Genomic DNA, 14,827 nt, shown 5'->3' with positions numbered 1-14,827 from the left:
TTTTAGTTCCAGTTTTCAGAAGCAGTAAATAATATATCAAGGTATCCTTAAACAATTAATACTGGAAATTCAGCATGCATTTAAAAGATCACTTTTCATTTCTAAGATGTTACTGTGGTAGGGCAACAATGGCACAATCCGAATATAGATGTTACTTAATAAAATGTAAAATTATTTCCCCCACAGTGCACATTTAGCATTTAGAAAGTGATTAGTTGACTGATTTGATCAGTCAGGGATTTTCGCAAATTTCCTTTCATTGGTAAAGTGGATAAAACTACATGTGATTAGCGTGTTTATAACTTTTTAAATATTTAAACTCTAGGATGGAATTTTAAATAAAAGCTACAGACACAGAAAATAAGACAAAAAATTATTATTTTATTTTAGGTGATGTTCACAGAAGAAGATGTCAAATTCTACTTGGCCGAACTTGCACTTGCTTTAGACCATCTACATAGCCTGGGAATAATCTATAGAGACTTAAAACCAGAAAAGTAAGGAATTATGCTACTAAGTTGAATACAATGTAATAAAATTATCTAAGAGGTAATAAAAAATAAAATTACTTTGTAGAACTACCACAAGAATTATATGAGAGTACCTGTGCTTCACATTTCTGATAACACTATGTAATCTTATACTTCTAAAAATCTGCCAATCATAATATGTTATTGTTATCTTGTTTTCATTTGCATTTTTTTAAAAGATTTTATTTATTCATTGGACAGAGAGATACACAACAAGAGAGGGAGCACAAGCAGGGGGAGTGGGAGAGGAAGCAGACTCCCTGTCCAGCAGGGAGCCCGATGTGGGGCTTGATCCCAGAACCCTGGGATCGTGACCTGAGCCGAAGGCAGACGCTTAACAACTGAGCCACCCAGGCGCCACTGCATATTTTTATTTTTAATGAGATTGAAATCCATGTGCATATGTTTATTGACAGTTTTTATTTTTGTGTGATTTTCTGTTCGTGGCCTTCATTTATCTTGGAATATTTTTTTCCTGTTGTTTTTAAGATACCTTTAGAAATTAAGAATTTAACCATTTGACATATATTACAAATAGTCTTTTTAGTTTGTATTTTAATTTAACTTATTCTATTTTTACCTATACAAGTATTTTTTTCTTAGTCAGATCTACCAGACTTTTGTAATCTCTTCCATGACTTCTAGTCTTAGAAAGCCTTTTCCAATCCCATAATCAGATACTTACATTCTCATTTTATGGTTTCTTTTTTAACTTTTAACTCCATCTGGAAATTTTTTGGTATGAAGGATAGCATAGAGTTAATGCTTTCCTTCAAATACCATTTATTGAATTTTTGGAGGGAGGTGGGGAGAGAGAAACAGAGCATGCATGAGTAGGGGGCAGAGGGAGAGGCAGAGAGAGAATCTTAGGCAGGCTCCACACCAGGTGTGGAGCCTGATGTGGGGCTCAGTCTCACAACCTCAAGATTATGACCTGAGCCCCTGAAAATTTTCTTCTCCACATCATTTCAAATTCTTAGTGTGAGTTGAGCAAATTTCCCATTGTTTTTGTAGTAGCAAGTATCAAGAAGCTAGTATTTGGGGCGCCTGGGTGGCTCAGTCAGTTAAGTGTCCAACTCTTGATTTCAGCTCAGGTCATGATCTCAGGGTTGTGACATGGAGCCCTTTATCGGGCTCTGTGCTAGGCGTGGAGCCTGCTTAAGATTATCTCCTTCTGGGACGCCTGGGTGGCTCAGTTGGTTGAGCGGCTGCCTTCGGCTCCGGTCATGGTCCCGGGGTCCTGGGATCGAGTCCCACATCGGGCTCCTTGCTCGGCGGGGAGCCTGCTTCTCCCTCTCCCTCTGCCTGTGCTCGCTCGCTCTCTCTCCCTCCCTCCCTAACAAATAAAAAAAATCTAAAAAAAAAAAAAAAAAAAAAAAGATTCTCTCCTTCTCCCTCTGTCCCCCACCCCTGACTCACACTCACACTCTCTCTGTCTCTCTCAAATAAATCTTTAAAAAAAAAAAGAATTTGGATATTACTTACATTAAAATGTTACATGCAAAATTTAAATTATATATTACAACAGGAAATGATCCTTTGGGATCCTATTTACATGATCATTTTGAAATTATTATACTTTCACATTTTACTTTCATTTTTCATACATTTTGGTTTTGGATAAGTTTTATATGCATCCATTGTTATTCCCCAGATAATTACTAAGTTTTGTTTTTTCTCATCATTTTCCTGATTTTGCACTATAAAGACACAAAATATAATTCCTAGTGAGAATAAATATTCAAGTATATCGTCCTTAGAAGAAAAAAAATACTATAAACATATGATTAAACATAATAAAAATATTTGTTAGTGTTTTATATCATTTAGTTGAATGTATTTATTGCAAACCATTGGATTATCATTGGTCATAAAATTATGTATACAGCATGGGGCTTTCTTAAGAGTCAAATAAGATCAAATGTAAGTAAGAAGTGAGATCTTTCACAAAGATGCCTAGATGACACTATTAGTTGAAGTAACATTTAGTTGTTAAATAATCCAACTATATACCATCATATAGAACTTGGAAGAAATTTCAGTTTTTAGACCAGTTGTTTTATGCACTGTAAGGGGTTTCCCACATTCTTATAAACCAGAACTCTGTTATAATAAATATGGTTGAAAATGATTATTAGTAGTTGAAAAGGAACTTTGCCTATTGAAAGTAATACAGTTGGCTTTTTCTTTCAAAGGTAAAGGGTGGGGATGCCTGGGTGGCTCAGTTGGTTAAGCTGTTGCCTTCGGCTCAGGTCATGATCCCAGTGTCCTGGGATCGAGTCCCGCATCGGGCTCCTTGCTCAGTGGGGAGCCTGCTTCTCTCTCTGCCTCTGCCTGCCGCTCTGCCTGCTTGTGCTCTCTCTCTCTGACAAATAAATAAATAAATAAAATCTTTAAAAAAATTTTTTTTAAAATTTTTTAAAAGACAAAGGTAAAGGGTGAACATGGTTATCTTAAAAAAATGCATTTGCTGGGAGAGGGGGTGTGGGGTTATGGACATTGGGGAGGATATGTACTATGGTGAGTGCTGTGAAGTGTGTAAACCTGGCGATTCACAGACCTGTACCCCTGGGGATAAAAATATATGTTTTTAAAAATATATAATTATTAAAAAAATGCATTTGCTATAGAAGGAATAAGTAATGTTTTTTTAGCTTAGCTATGTTCTCTCTCTTTTTTTTTTTTTTTCAAAATTACCAAGAGTGATTTGAAGTTTTGTTTTTAGAATTGTCTTTCATGTATTTATTAGACGGAGGATCATTTCCAGCATACCTAATAATTTGCTTTATATTCTGGAAATGGTTAGTCTGCTTTGTAATTGAGCATAATTAAGCTTGTATTTTTTTATAAGTCCCTTATGAAGACATGAAAAATAAGTCCCTACTGAATTATCCACAGTGGTAAACTTTATTGTAATCCTATTTGAATTGATGACATAGAAAGGTTGGTAGTATTTTTGACATAGTAAAATTTTATTATAGCAAAATTTGGCTTTCACTTTTTTTTTAGTTAGAATTAAAAGTGAAGAAATGCCTATGTTACAGAATGGCTTTGAATAAGTGAAACAGTTTATTAATTGGCATTTCAAGTCAATATACTAAAATGCCTATCCAGAAATAGAATTATTGGCCTACAGCCTAGTACTTATCCCTTCCTATAGCTTGTTAATTAATGACATTATTCTCCACTCAAGTATCTCCTAAAGCCGGAAACCTAGTGTCTTCTCCATTTGTTCTTTATCATGATCCATATTTAAGAGCTCACTAAATACCCTTTATTTTCCCCTCTGAACTGTTTTATGAAAATGCAGATCTGATTATCTCTACGTTTCATGCATATAAACTTTATATGATCTTCAGTGCCCTTGGGAAGAAGCCCAAACTCTTTGGAATGCCTTATTGGCCTTTTGTAGACTGGCCCCATGCATTCAACATATGTTTCTTATTTGTCTCTACTCTACCAGGCGCTGAGCGACAAGATGAATAAGGTCAAACCTAGAAGCTCAGAGTTTACTGAGAAAGAGAGAAAACACTGGAGAACTTACACAGATTGGATAGGGGGCACCTGGCTGGCTCAGTTGGTTAAGTGTCCAACTCTTGATTTGGGCTCAGATCATGATCTCTGGATTCTGAGATCAAGCCCTGTGTCTAGCATCGAGCCTGCTTAAGATTCTCTCTCCTTCCACTCCCCGACTCTAAAAAAAAAAAAAGAAAAGAAAAGAAAAAGAGGATTGGATAGAGAAACTAGGAAAGAATGATTGAGTCAGATACCTAAAAAATGACCAAAAAAATGACAACTTTAATGGCAGTTGACTTAAATATGTGGACCCTCTGTCTATTGTGCAAGCACTAAGGATTTTAGTTAGGCCACCTCTGCAGAAAAGCATTATAAAGAGCAACTAGAAATTAGAAAGAATATAGGTTTTAGTTCTTTTCCTTATAGTTTTCAAACGCCCTTAATACACGTTTATAAGGCTTTGCCTTTGGGTTTTGTTATGTATGTGTGTCCAAAAAAAATTTTCTCCTTTTTACCTTTCCCTTATCACAGTCTAAAACAATATTTTAGAAGAAATGTGGTGATCTGGTGCTTAACACAGTAGTTTCAGTTCTAGGTTCTATAAGTATCTAGTAGTTTGAAAGATTTTCTGAATTTGTTTTCTTTCAGCATACTTCTTGATGAAGAAGGTCACATCAAGTTAACAGGTAAAAAATCCTCATTTTATTAAAATATTCTCTTCTACTCTATATAATTTCTTTTAAAGTTGATTGTGGTTCAAATATTGAGTAACACATTGCTTAGAAAACTTGGAATAGAATTTTTAATAAATGTAAATATTGGAACTCAAAGCTTAAACTTTAAGTGTGGAAATTATTGTAGGACAGTTATGAATTATATATTTATTTTGGCAGATTTTGGCCTAAGTAAAGAGTCTATTGACCATGAAAAGAAGGCCTATTCTTTCTGTGGAACTGTGGAATACATGGCTCCCGAAGTAGTTAATCGTCGAGGTCACACTCAAAGTGCGGACTGGTGGTCTTTTGGTGTGTTAATGGTAAGGATTGGGGTGTTTTTTGAGTTCAGTAATATGGTGGAAGTATAAATCACTTGTTTTATTATATAGCAATTTTACAAGGTTTGGTTTGAAGTAAGATGATGCTTTTTTATTTTCTGGCCTTGAGATTTTATACTTCTTGACTAATACCCCTGATGATGTTGCCTTTTTGTAGTTTGAAATGCTCACTGGTACACTACCTTTCCAAGGAAAAGATCGAAAAGAAACAATGACTATGATTCTTAAGTAAGTACTCCTTAAGTACTCCCTAGTGAATATGTTTTGATGAGATTTAGAAATAAATGCTTCAAACTGAAATATGAAATTTTATTCATTGATATTATGGCGTTAATGTTAATGTGTTTCAAATATGAACCAGCCCTGTAGATTTAGAGTACTCATGTTCCTTTTTTTCAATTCTGGGCACACAAATGTTGGAGCTTTTGGCCCTTATTCATGCCCTTCACCAAGTACAGCCAGAGACAAGGCCCCTGCCCCAAGCAGAAACACCAGGGATCCAGGGCTCTGGGTTACATCTCCAAAGGAGTACTCATATAATCTTCATGTTAATGTTAAGATAGTGAAAGCTTCACCTTTTAAATTTGGCATATGACAAGGACATCGATTATTCCACTTCTCTTCATGTTGTCCTAGAGATACTAGCAAGTATAATAAGGCCAGGAAAAGAAATAAGGTTTAAGGTTTAAAAAGAAGAAATAAGATTGTCCTTATTTATACAACATGACTGTGTCCGTAGAAAATCCAAATCTTCATATATATTCTTGATAAGAGTTAATAAGAGTTTAGCAAAGTTGTTGGATCAGAGGTGAATAAATAAAATCTATTTTATATCCATAGTAGCAACAGAAAATGAAATTTTTTAAAAAGATAATATTTACAATAGTATAAAAAACTCAAATAATTAGGGATAAATCTAGCAAAAGTTATGTAAAAACTCTATGCAGAAAACTAGGAAATTTTATTTAAAGAAAATTTAATGGGTGCCTGGGTGGCTCAGTGGGTTAAAGTAAAGCCTCTGCCTTTGGCTCAGTCATGATCCTAGGGTCCTGGGATCGAGCCCCGCATCAGGCTCTCTGCTCAGTGGGGAGCCTGCTTCCTCCTTCTCTCTCTGCCTGCCTTTCCGCCTGCTTGTGATCTCTGTCTGTCAAATAAATAAATAAAGGAAAAAAATAAAAATTTAAAGGATTGTTTTGTAAGGTTGTACCATATTCACATTATGACAGAGTATTGTAAAGATGTGGGTTTGTATAGATGAGCATTTTCCAATAGAAATGTAATGTAAAATTACTGTGTAATTTTAAATTTTTAGTAGAAACTTTTAAAAAGTAAAAAAAATTTAGTATGGATTATAATATATTTTATTTAACCCAGTATAGCCAAGATGTCATTTCAACATGTAATCAACAATAGAAAATGATTCATGAGATATGATACATTTTTTCCATACTTATTTGAAACTCAATGTGCATTTTATTTTATTTTATTTTTTCCAGGGTGCACTTTATACTTAGAATTTGGGCTAACCATATTTCAAGTGCTTGGTGGCTGTTTGTTGCTAGTGGCTACCATATTTTTTTTAAAGATTTTTTATTTATTTATTTGACAGACAGAGATCACAAGTAGGCAGAGAGGCAGGCAGAGAGAGAGGAGGAAGCAGGCTCCCTGCTAAGCAGAGAGCCTGATGTGGGGGCTCCATCCCAGGACTCAGGGATCATGACCTGAGCTGAAAGCAGAGGCTTTAATCCACCGAGCCACCCAGGCGCCCCTAGTGGCTACCATATTATACAGCGTATAATAATAATGCAGATGGAATTTAAATTTTAAGAAATTTTTTGTGTGAAACTTGATAAACTGATTCTAATATGTAAATCAGAAAATGCAAATTACAACCACAATGGGCTACAATTGCATACCCACCAGAATGGCTAAACAATATAAACTGCTGACAGGATGTGGAGCAGTGGCAACTTTCATCCATAGCTAGAAGGTTCTTACAACCTTTGGCAAGCAGTTTTTGACATTATCTTCTAAAGCCAAATACATGTATACCCTCATCCAGTAATCCCACTCGTACGCATGCACCCAGTTTACATGCATTGAGGTACTTGCACATCAAGAAACTAGAACAAAGATGTTCATAGCAGCATTATTTGTAATGGCCAAAAAGTGGAAAATGGATCACTAGCAGTAGAGTAGATTAATAAATTATGATATATTCATAAATGAGATAAAGCAGGGGTTGACATATGATCTGTAAATATTTTAGGCTTTGCAAGCCACACACACTGTTTGTCACATATTCTTATTCTTTATTGTTTATTTCCAACACTTTAAAAAGGTTAAAACCCGGGTCCCTGGGCACCTGGGTGGCCCAGTCAGTTAAGCCTCGGACTCTAGATTTCAGCTCAGGTCCTGGTCTCAGGGTCGTGGGATCAAACCCCATGTTGGACTCCACCCTCAGCGCGCAGTCTGCTTGTTCCTGCCCTTTGTTCTTCCCCGCCGCTCATGCTCGCTTGCTCTCAAATAAAATCCTAAAAATAATGTAAAAACCATTCTTAGCTCGAAAGCCTTTCAAAAACAGACTGAGGCCTTTGGCCCAGGGGTGCAGTGTACCATACAGCAAAGAAAATGAACAAACCAGTTATACGCAGGTACTTGGATTAATTGTGTAAGGATGTTGAGCAAAAACAGTTCAGACACAAAAGAATAAATAACTATATGGTTCTATTTATAAAGTTTTTTTTGTTTTTCTTTTCCCAAAGATTTTATTTATTTATTTGAGAGAGAGAGAGCATGAGCCAGGGGCAGGGAGAGGTAGTAGCAAGCTCTGTGTGGGGCTTGATCCTAGGGCCCCAGGATCATGACGTGAGCCGAAGGCAGACACTTAACTGACTGAGCCACCCAGTTGCCCCTCTTTTCATAAAGTTTTTTTTTTTTTAATCTTTTTTTAAGATTTTATTTATTTCTTTATTTGTCAGAGAGAGAGAGAGAGCACAGGCAGGCAGAGTGGCACAGAGGCAGAGGGAGAAGCAGGCTCCCTGCTGAGCAAGGAGCCTGATGCGGGACTCGATCCCTGGACGCTGGGATCATGACCTGAGCCGAAGGCAGCCACTTAACTAACTGAGCTACCCAGGCGTCCCTTTTCATAAAGTTTTAAAGCAGACAAACTAAAGCATAGTTTTTAAGGCCCATATGTAGATGGCAACAGCCAAGGCAAAATAAGAAAAGTGGTTAACATTGAATGACAGATTACAGTGTTACATTTCTTGGCCACGTGACTGTTCACTTTTTGGTAAATCCATAAACTGTATAAGTTGGTAATGTTGGGGTTGTGTAGGGTTTGTTTGTTTGTTTTGCACTTTGTTATTCTCCACAATAAAAAATACTTGCTATATAAGTGACTGTTCCCTGAACCTTCATTACTCCATCGATCCTGGCCCCTTCTTTTCAGCTAACGAATATACTCTAATTTCAAAACAAACAAACAAAAAACAACCCTCTCTTTGACCTGGCTTCCTCTCAGCTTTCTGCACCGTCTTTCTGCATCCTTTCAATAGAAAGCCTCTTTAAAGAATTGTCTGTGCTTTCTGGTACCATTTCTTGGCTGCTTTTATTCAGCAGCCCATTGGTGGTTCATTCCCACCAATCTCCTGAAACTTCTCTTATTCTGGTCAGCAGTGATCTGGTTGCTTAACCCAGTGGCAGATTGTTAGAAAGGTGACTCTCTGCACCATTTGTTCACACAATTCATTCAACAGATGATTGAGGTCTTGCTACATCTATGTAGGATGCAGTGTGAACAAGACTGACAGGATCTTCTGTCATCTCACAGTGCTTGCATCCTAGGGGGAGACAAGGAATTAATATTTAAACAAATGAATATAATAACTTCAGATAATAATAGGAGCAATAGACATAATGAACCAGATTATTCTTGAAGTGTGAGGGAAGGAGTAGGGGCAGGAGCCATTTTAGAGAAGACAGGTAAGAAAGTTGCCTCTGGGAGTATCTGACACTGTTGGCCACTTTCTCCCTATTTAGATCTTCCTACTCCCATCTGCTGCTGCTGCCTCCCTAACAGTTCCTCTTTTGGTCTCCTGCTTGACCATTCCTTCTTTGCTTGCTTTTCTCTGTTTAATTATGAAAAATTTCTAATGTAATTCATAAAAATAGTGTTAATACAGTGAACACATAGATCAGTCATGCAGATTCAGCAGTCATGAAGATTTTGCCACATGTGCTTCCTCTCTTCACTGAAATATTTTAAGCATTCCACACATGCCATTTCTCACCTACTGCAGGTTACATCACTAGAAAGTATGGATGTTTTCTTATATGACCACACCTAACAAGACACTGCTAAGGTATCCACTAATACCAGTTCTTAAACAGATTTTTCAGGTTTTCTCCAAAACTGTGTCTCTGTAGTCCCACATCACATCTGAACCTTTCATTTGGTTGTATTTCTCAAACTTCTTTTTTTTCCAGAACACTCTACCCTGTTTTTTCCTACCATTTGCTTGTGGAAGAAACCAAGACAGTTTTATAGAATTCCACTTTCAGAATTTATCTTGTTAAAAGACGACCCTAAGTACATGAAACAAAAAGCACTGAAGCCAATCCTATTGCTTACTATAGTAAGGGAGAGTGATGCTAATCTTGATAGCATCTAAGAAGTGTAGACCACTGTTCTTACATAGACTTTTGGGGGAAGGGTGGAGTTCAAAACTTGGCAGATTTTCAGGGCCATAAGTGGGTTGACATCATCTCTAAGAGTGGTTACTTGGGTGGGTCTGTTGTTGATCACTTGGCACTCAGGTGTGGTTGTTGGAGTCAGTCCATTCTTGTTTGATTTTCACAGATGAAGAGCAGTTATTGATGGGTTGATTTGGAAAAAAACAGAAACAAACAAACAGTGTTTACCTAGGCAAGTTGTTTTGATCAGTTAAATGACTTTAAAGCCAGTTCTTGTGGCTCTCGTTAACATGGTTACAAAACAATTAGTCTTTTCCTAGGAGGGTTGAAATTGTTTTATTTTCCTTGTAATATTGTTTAACTTGTTCCTTTATCACATTTCTCTTTAAACTTTTTTTTGGCAAGATTATTTCATAGCTCATGCTGCACCCTATTGCGTCACATCAGAAGGCTTAGAACACCTTGTTGGCCCACTTTAAGTGATGAGTTCCTGTAGTTACAGCTGGTCCCTCTCTTGCGAATTTCCCTGGCAGGGTTTCATCTCGTGTTTTCAACCATTGATAATCATTAGTTGAAACAGTTATTTTATTAGGGATTCAAAAATCATGATTTTTCTATTGCTTTTATTCCTTCTTCATTTATTAGTTGGTATTACCCAAAACACTGAACTTTCTCTAATCAATGAGGGCTCTTCAGTTACCTTGAAATAAGGTTCAAACAAGAAAGGCAGAATAAATGTTTGATTCTTTTTTTTTTTTTTTTTAGATTTTATTTATTTATTTGACAGAGATCACAAGTAAGCAGAGAGGTAGGCAGAGAGAGAGGAAGGGAAGCAGGCTCCCCGCAGAGCAGAGAGGTCACGTGGGGCTGGATCCCAGGACCCTGGGATCATGACCTGAGCTGAAGGCAGAGGCTTTAACCCACCGAGCCACCCAGGCGCCCCTAAATGTTTGATTCTTAATTTCCAGTTGTCAGAGCCCTAATTACCTCCAGTGGTGATGATGTCCAGTGAGTTGGGTTTTATGTTAGTTTTGACCTTTTCTTATTTTACTATAATGAATCTATGGGATATAATAATCAGTGTGATTCAGCATTTACAAACAATTGCATTCATTATTTTTAATGCTCAAATTGTTCTTTTTCTGACTACTGTTTAAATGTTCTTGTTCCCCAGGGTTTCATCTCTGATATGCTTTTCTTCCCTTCTGTGTACATTTTCCTGGCTGACTTCAGTCTTTCCTCTAACTACTCTCAGCATTTTAGTTACTCTCAAATTACTCTTTCTTACTTTAAGTTAACCAGGCATCAGACCTGTATTGGCATTTAATCACCAGCATAGCTCTCCAAAAACATGATATGTATGACTTAACATTTTTAATTTAAATTTATCTGTTTGGTGTTCTTTTTTTTCTTCTTGTATTTTCAATTACCCTCATTTTTTAAAAAGACTTATTTATTTATTTATTTATTTGACAGAGAAATACAGCAAAAGAGGAAACACAAGAACGGGTGTGGGAGAGGGAGAAGCAGGCTACCCGCTAATTAGGGAGCCTGATGCAGGGCTTGATCCCAGGACCCTGGGATCATGACCTGAGCCAAAGGCAAATGCTTTGCTGACTGAGCCACCCAGGCACCCCAGTTAGCCTCATTTCTAAGCACCCTATTTCCCTAGCCAGAAACCTGAAAATCATTCTTGATTTCTTCCCCTCTCTTGCACTTGCAGGTATTGACCAAATTTGCTCTCGAAAGTTTTTCAGTGTCCCAGGCTTTCCTTTACACTGCACTGCTTATAGTTCTCAGACCGTGGTAGTCTCCTACATACACTAGTGAGTGAAGCTCCGAAGTAAAATGCCTACAGCTACCACCACTTCCTACTCCAGATCAATCTATACTAACCTCTGGAGTTACCTTGTTGAAAATAAATTTGGTCATGTTAGTCCACCATTGAAAGACCTCTGCTAATATCCTTATTACCTAATATGGCAGTATTTTCCCAGATTTGTTCAGTAGAACCCTAATTCTACAAGATGTGAATAGGTGTTCACTGAAAAAGACATACTAGCAGCAAATATTTAGAAAAATACTGATTCTTTACTTTAGATTTCTCAGCGTTTTGTATGCAGTATATTTTATTCTGTGTCTCCAAGAGGGATATTATAGATAGCATTCCACAAATTCATTAGATCATGAAGTATTTTTTGGTTGTTGCTGAGTATCTAGAGAAATTAAAGTTATTTAGTAAAATTTTGGGGGAATGCTGGCCAAGTGAATAAATTCTCAATCTTTAACTGCATTTAAGGCCTTTCATTCTCTCATGTTAAATTAGATATCCCCTGCTATTCTCTTAGCAGTCTTTCCATATGTCCTTCTGAATTTGCCTCTTCACATATCAGGATTATCCTCAGGTTGTCCATCTTTATCTTCTCCTATCTTTATCTCTGTACCCTCAGCACTAAGGAATAGCTGGCACATTGTAGCTCACTAACAACTCTTTGAATAATAAATGGATCTGTTTCTGAAGTAGAAATTTCTCTGCTAGCCATTTCCCCAGCTGTTATCGTTTTCGTACTTAGAGATAGTTTCATTAATGTATAAGTTAGGGAAAAAGAATAAAATTACATATTAAAGCTGAAACTGACCTTCAAGCTCATTCAAGCTAGTGGGTTTCAGACTGTGTGCTGTAGACTCTTAGAAGTTCCACAGACCCCTTTCCCACCAGCTCTTCTTCCCTGTAGGATTGTTAAAGGGAATGGGAGGAACACATAAGCATATGAAGCACATGTTCTTTTAGCAGTTTTAAGTAGTGGATTTCTTAAATTCCTTTTGAAAAAAAGGTTCCAAGGTTATAGTTTGGGAGCCATTGATCTAACGGTCAATCCCTTGCTTATAAAGAAGTAGTAACAGACCCAAGGGGATTGTCTTTTCCCAAGGTCACAAAGTTCTTAGTAACAGTGCCAGAACTAAAACTCAGATATCTTACTCTCACAGCAGTGCTTGTTGCAAAATTTATAAAAATGGAAAAGTTTATTAGAAAATTATGGACTGGAGTGCCTGGGTGGCTCAGTCAGCTAATGTCTGCCTTCAGCTCAGGTCATGATCCCGGGGTCCTGGGATCAAGCCCCCTGTCGGGCTCCCTGCTCATCGGGGAGCCTGCTTCTCCCTCTCCCTCCTCCCCTTTCCCTGCTTGTAGTCTGTCTTTCTCTCACTCTCTCTCTCAAATAAATAAATAAAATCTTTAAAAAAAAGATTATGAACTAAAATTCTATTAAGCATCCACACAAAAAAACTATACACAAATGTTCATAGCATCTTTATTTGTAGTAACCCAAATAACACAATCCAGATACCCTTCAACAGGGAAATAGATAAACGAATTGTGGTACAACTAAACCATGGAATATTACTCAACAACTTGGATGAATCTCAGGGGAATTTATACTGAGGAAAAAAAAAAGATTACATACTTTATGATTACACTTACATAACATTCTTAAAATGACAAAGTTACAGAAATGTAGAATAGATTTGTGATTACCAGAGGTTAGGAACTGGAGAGGGAAGGAGGCAAGTGTGGTTATAAAGGGACGTGAGGTATGCTGATGGTAATGAACTGTTCAGTATCTTTACTGTGGTGATGGGTGCAGCAACCTATACATATGGTAAAATGGCATAGGACTAAGCTTACACACAGTGAGTGCAGTTGAAACTGGAGACGTCTGAAGGAGATCAGTGGATTGTACCAAAGTCAGTATTCTGGTTTTGATAGTGTATTATGATTTTGTCAGATGTGACCATTGGAGAAAACTGGGCAAAGTGTACACAGGATCTATATTATTTCTTACAACTTAGTATAAATCCACAATTATCTCAAAATAGAAAGGATTAACAATTTTAAAATAGAACACAAATACTTCCAAAAAATGAAACGTTATTATGTGGATTTATTATTTAGAGCCAAGCTTGGGATGCCACAGTTTTTGAGTCCTGAAGCCCAGAGTCTTTTACGAATGCTTTTCAAACGAAATCCTGCGAACAGATTGGGTAAAATTTGTAATAAATTTGTTTCTTTTGTGTGTTTGTTGGTCTTTGGGATTTTTTAGTGGGGGGAGGTGGGTATTTGTTTTTGTTGTGGAATTATGACATAGTAGTACATATATTAAAAACAAACACTAAATTACCTATTCCTCCTTGAAATAAAATTACCATTTAATCAAAAGTTTTAAACCATTCAATTTTTGATAGGTGCAGGACCAGATGGAGTTGAGGAAATTAAAAGACATTCATTTTTCTCAACAATAGACTGGAATGTGAGTATACAATGAAAATTTTCTTGAATTTTTTTGTATTCAATGCATGTCTAAATCTCTTTTTTTTTCCACCAGAAACTGTACAGAAGAGAAATTCATCCACCTTTTAAACCTGCAACTGGCAGGCCTGAAGATACGTTCTATTTTGATCCTGAGTTTACTGCAAAAACTCCCAAAGGTAAGGAGAAAATGTGAAAACCTAAATGTAACACATATATATGACTCCTAATTTTATCCTCATATCTGCCCTGTGTAGCGTATCCCTGCTTCAATAACTAGAAAATTAGTAACTCCTTTACAACATTTTATAGCAGTTAAGATCCTTGTTAAATCTTTTAGCAAATTAGGTTGTACCTTAAACTTTGATACTCTTTATGTGAAAAAATTCTTTGGTTGTGCGTTCATTTACCTGTAGCTATTTTTACATGAAATACTCTTCAGTATAGGTAGTACTCTTTAAAACTCTGATATTAGGTAGAATTCTGGAAGTACTTGTGAAGTTCAAATCCAAAACATAAACTTTACATGAGGTGTGATCATTTCAAAATGATTCATATCCTGTGTCATGCTTTATCCTAAAATTGCATAAACAATGACTCTTCTAGAGAAGTTATCTTTGAAATAATAATCTGTATTTTATTAAATTAGTATGTGTATGCATATAATTTTGTGTTCTGCACTCTAGTACTCTCTCATTTAGGTGTACCAGACCCCAGGTTTAT

At 36.6% G+C, this 14,827-nt stretch overlaps 1 protein-coding gene across 2 annotated transcripts in view; it reads left to right on the top strand.

Annotated features, from left to right (window-relative positions):
- Positions 1-14,827, top strand: part of LOC111150451 (ribosomal protein S6 kinase A3) — a 111,743-nt gene that overhangs the window by 74,000 nt on the left and 22,916 nt on the right. For both annotated transcript variants that reach the window (XM_022507919.1, XM_022507920.1), the window contains 7 exons: positions 391-497; positions 4,695-4,732; positions 4,940-5,082; positions 5,258-5,328; positions 13,751-13,839; positions 14,041-14,105; positions 14,181-14,283. In XM_022507919.1, the coding sequence (XP_022363627.1) occupies positions 391-497; positions 4,695-4,732; positions 4,940-5,082; positions 5,258-5,328; positions 13,751-13,839; positions 14,041-14,105; positions 14,181-14,283 (616 nt within the window). The remainder of the gene's footprint in view (positions 1-390; positions 498-4,694; positions 4,733-4,939; positions 5,083-5,257; positions 5,329-13,750; positions 13,840-14,040; positions 14,106-14,180; positions 14,284-14,827) is intronic.

Source organism: Enhydra lutris, unplaced genomic scaffold, assembly GCF_002288905.1.
Source record: "Enhydra lutris kenyoni isolate GAN:26980312 unplaced genomic scaffold, ASM228890v2 scaffoldscaffold23, whole genome shotgun sequence".
In the NCBI taxonomy this organism is placed as follows: domain Eukaryota; kingdom Metazoa; phylum Chordata; class Mammalia; order Carnivora; family Mustelidae; genus Enhydra; species Enhydra lutris.
This window is presented reverse-complemented; position numbering and strand designations above follow the sequence as displayed.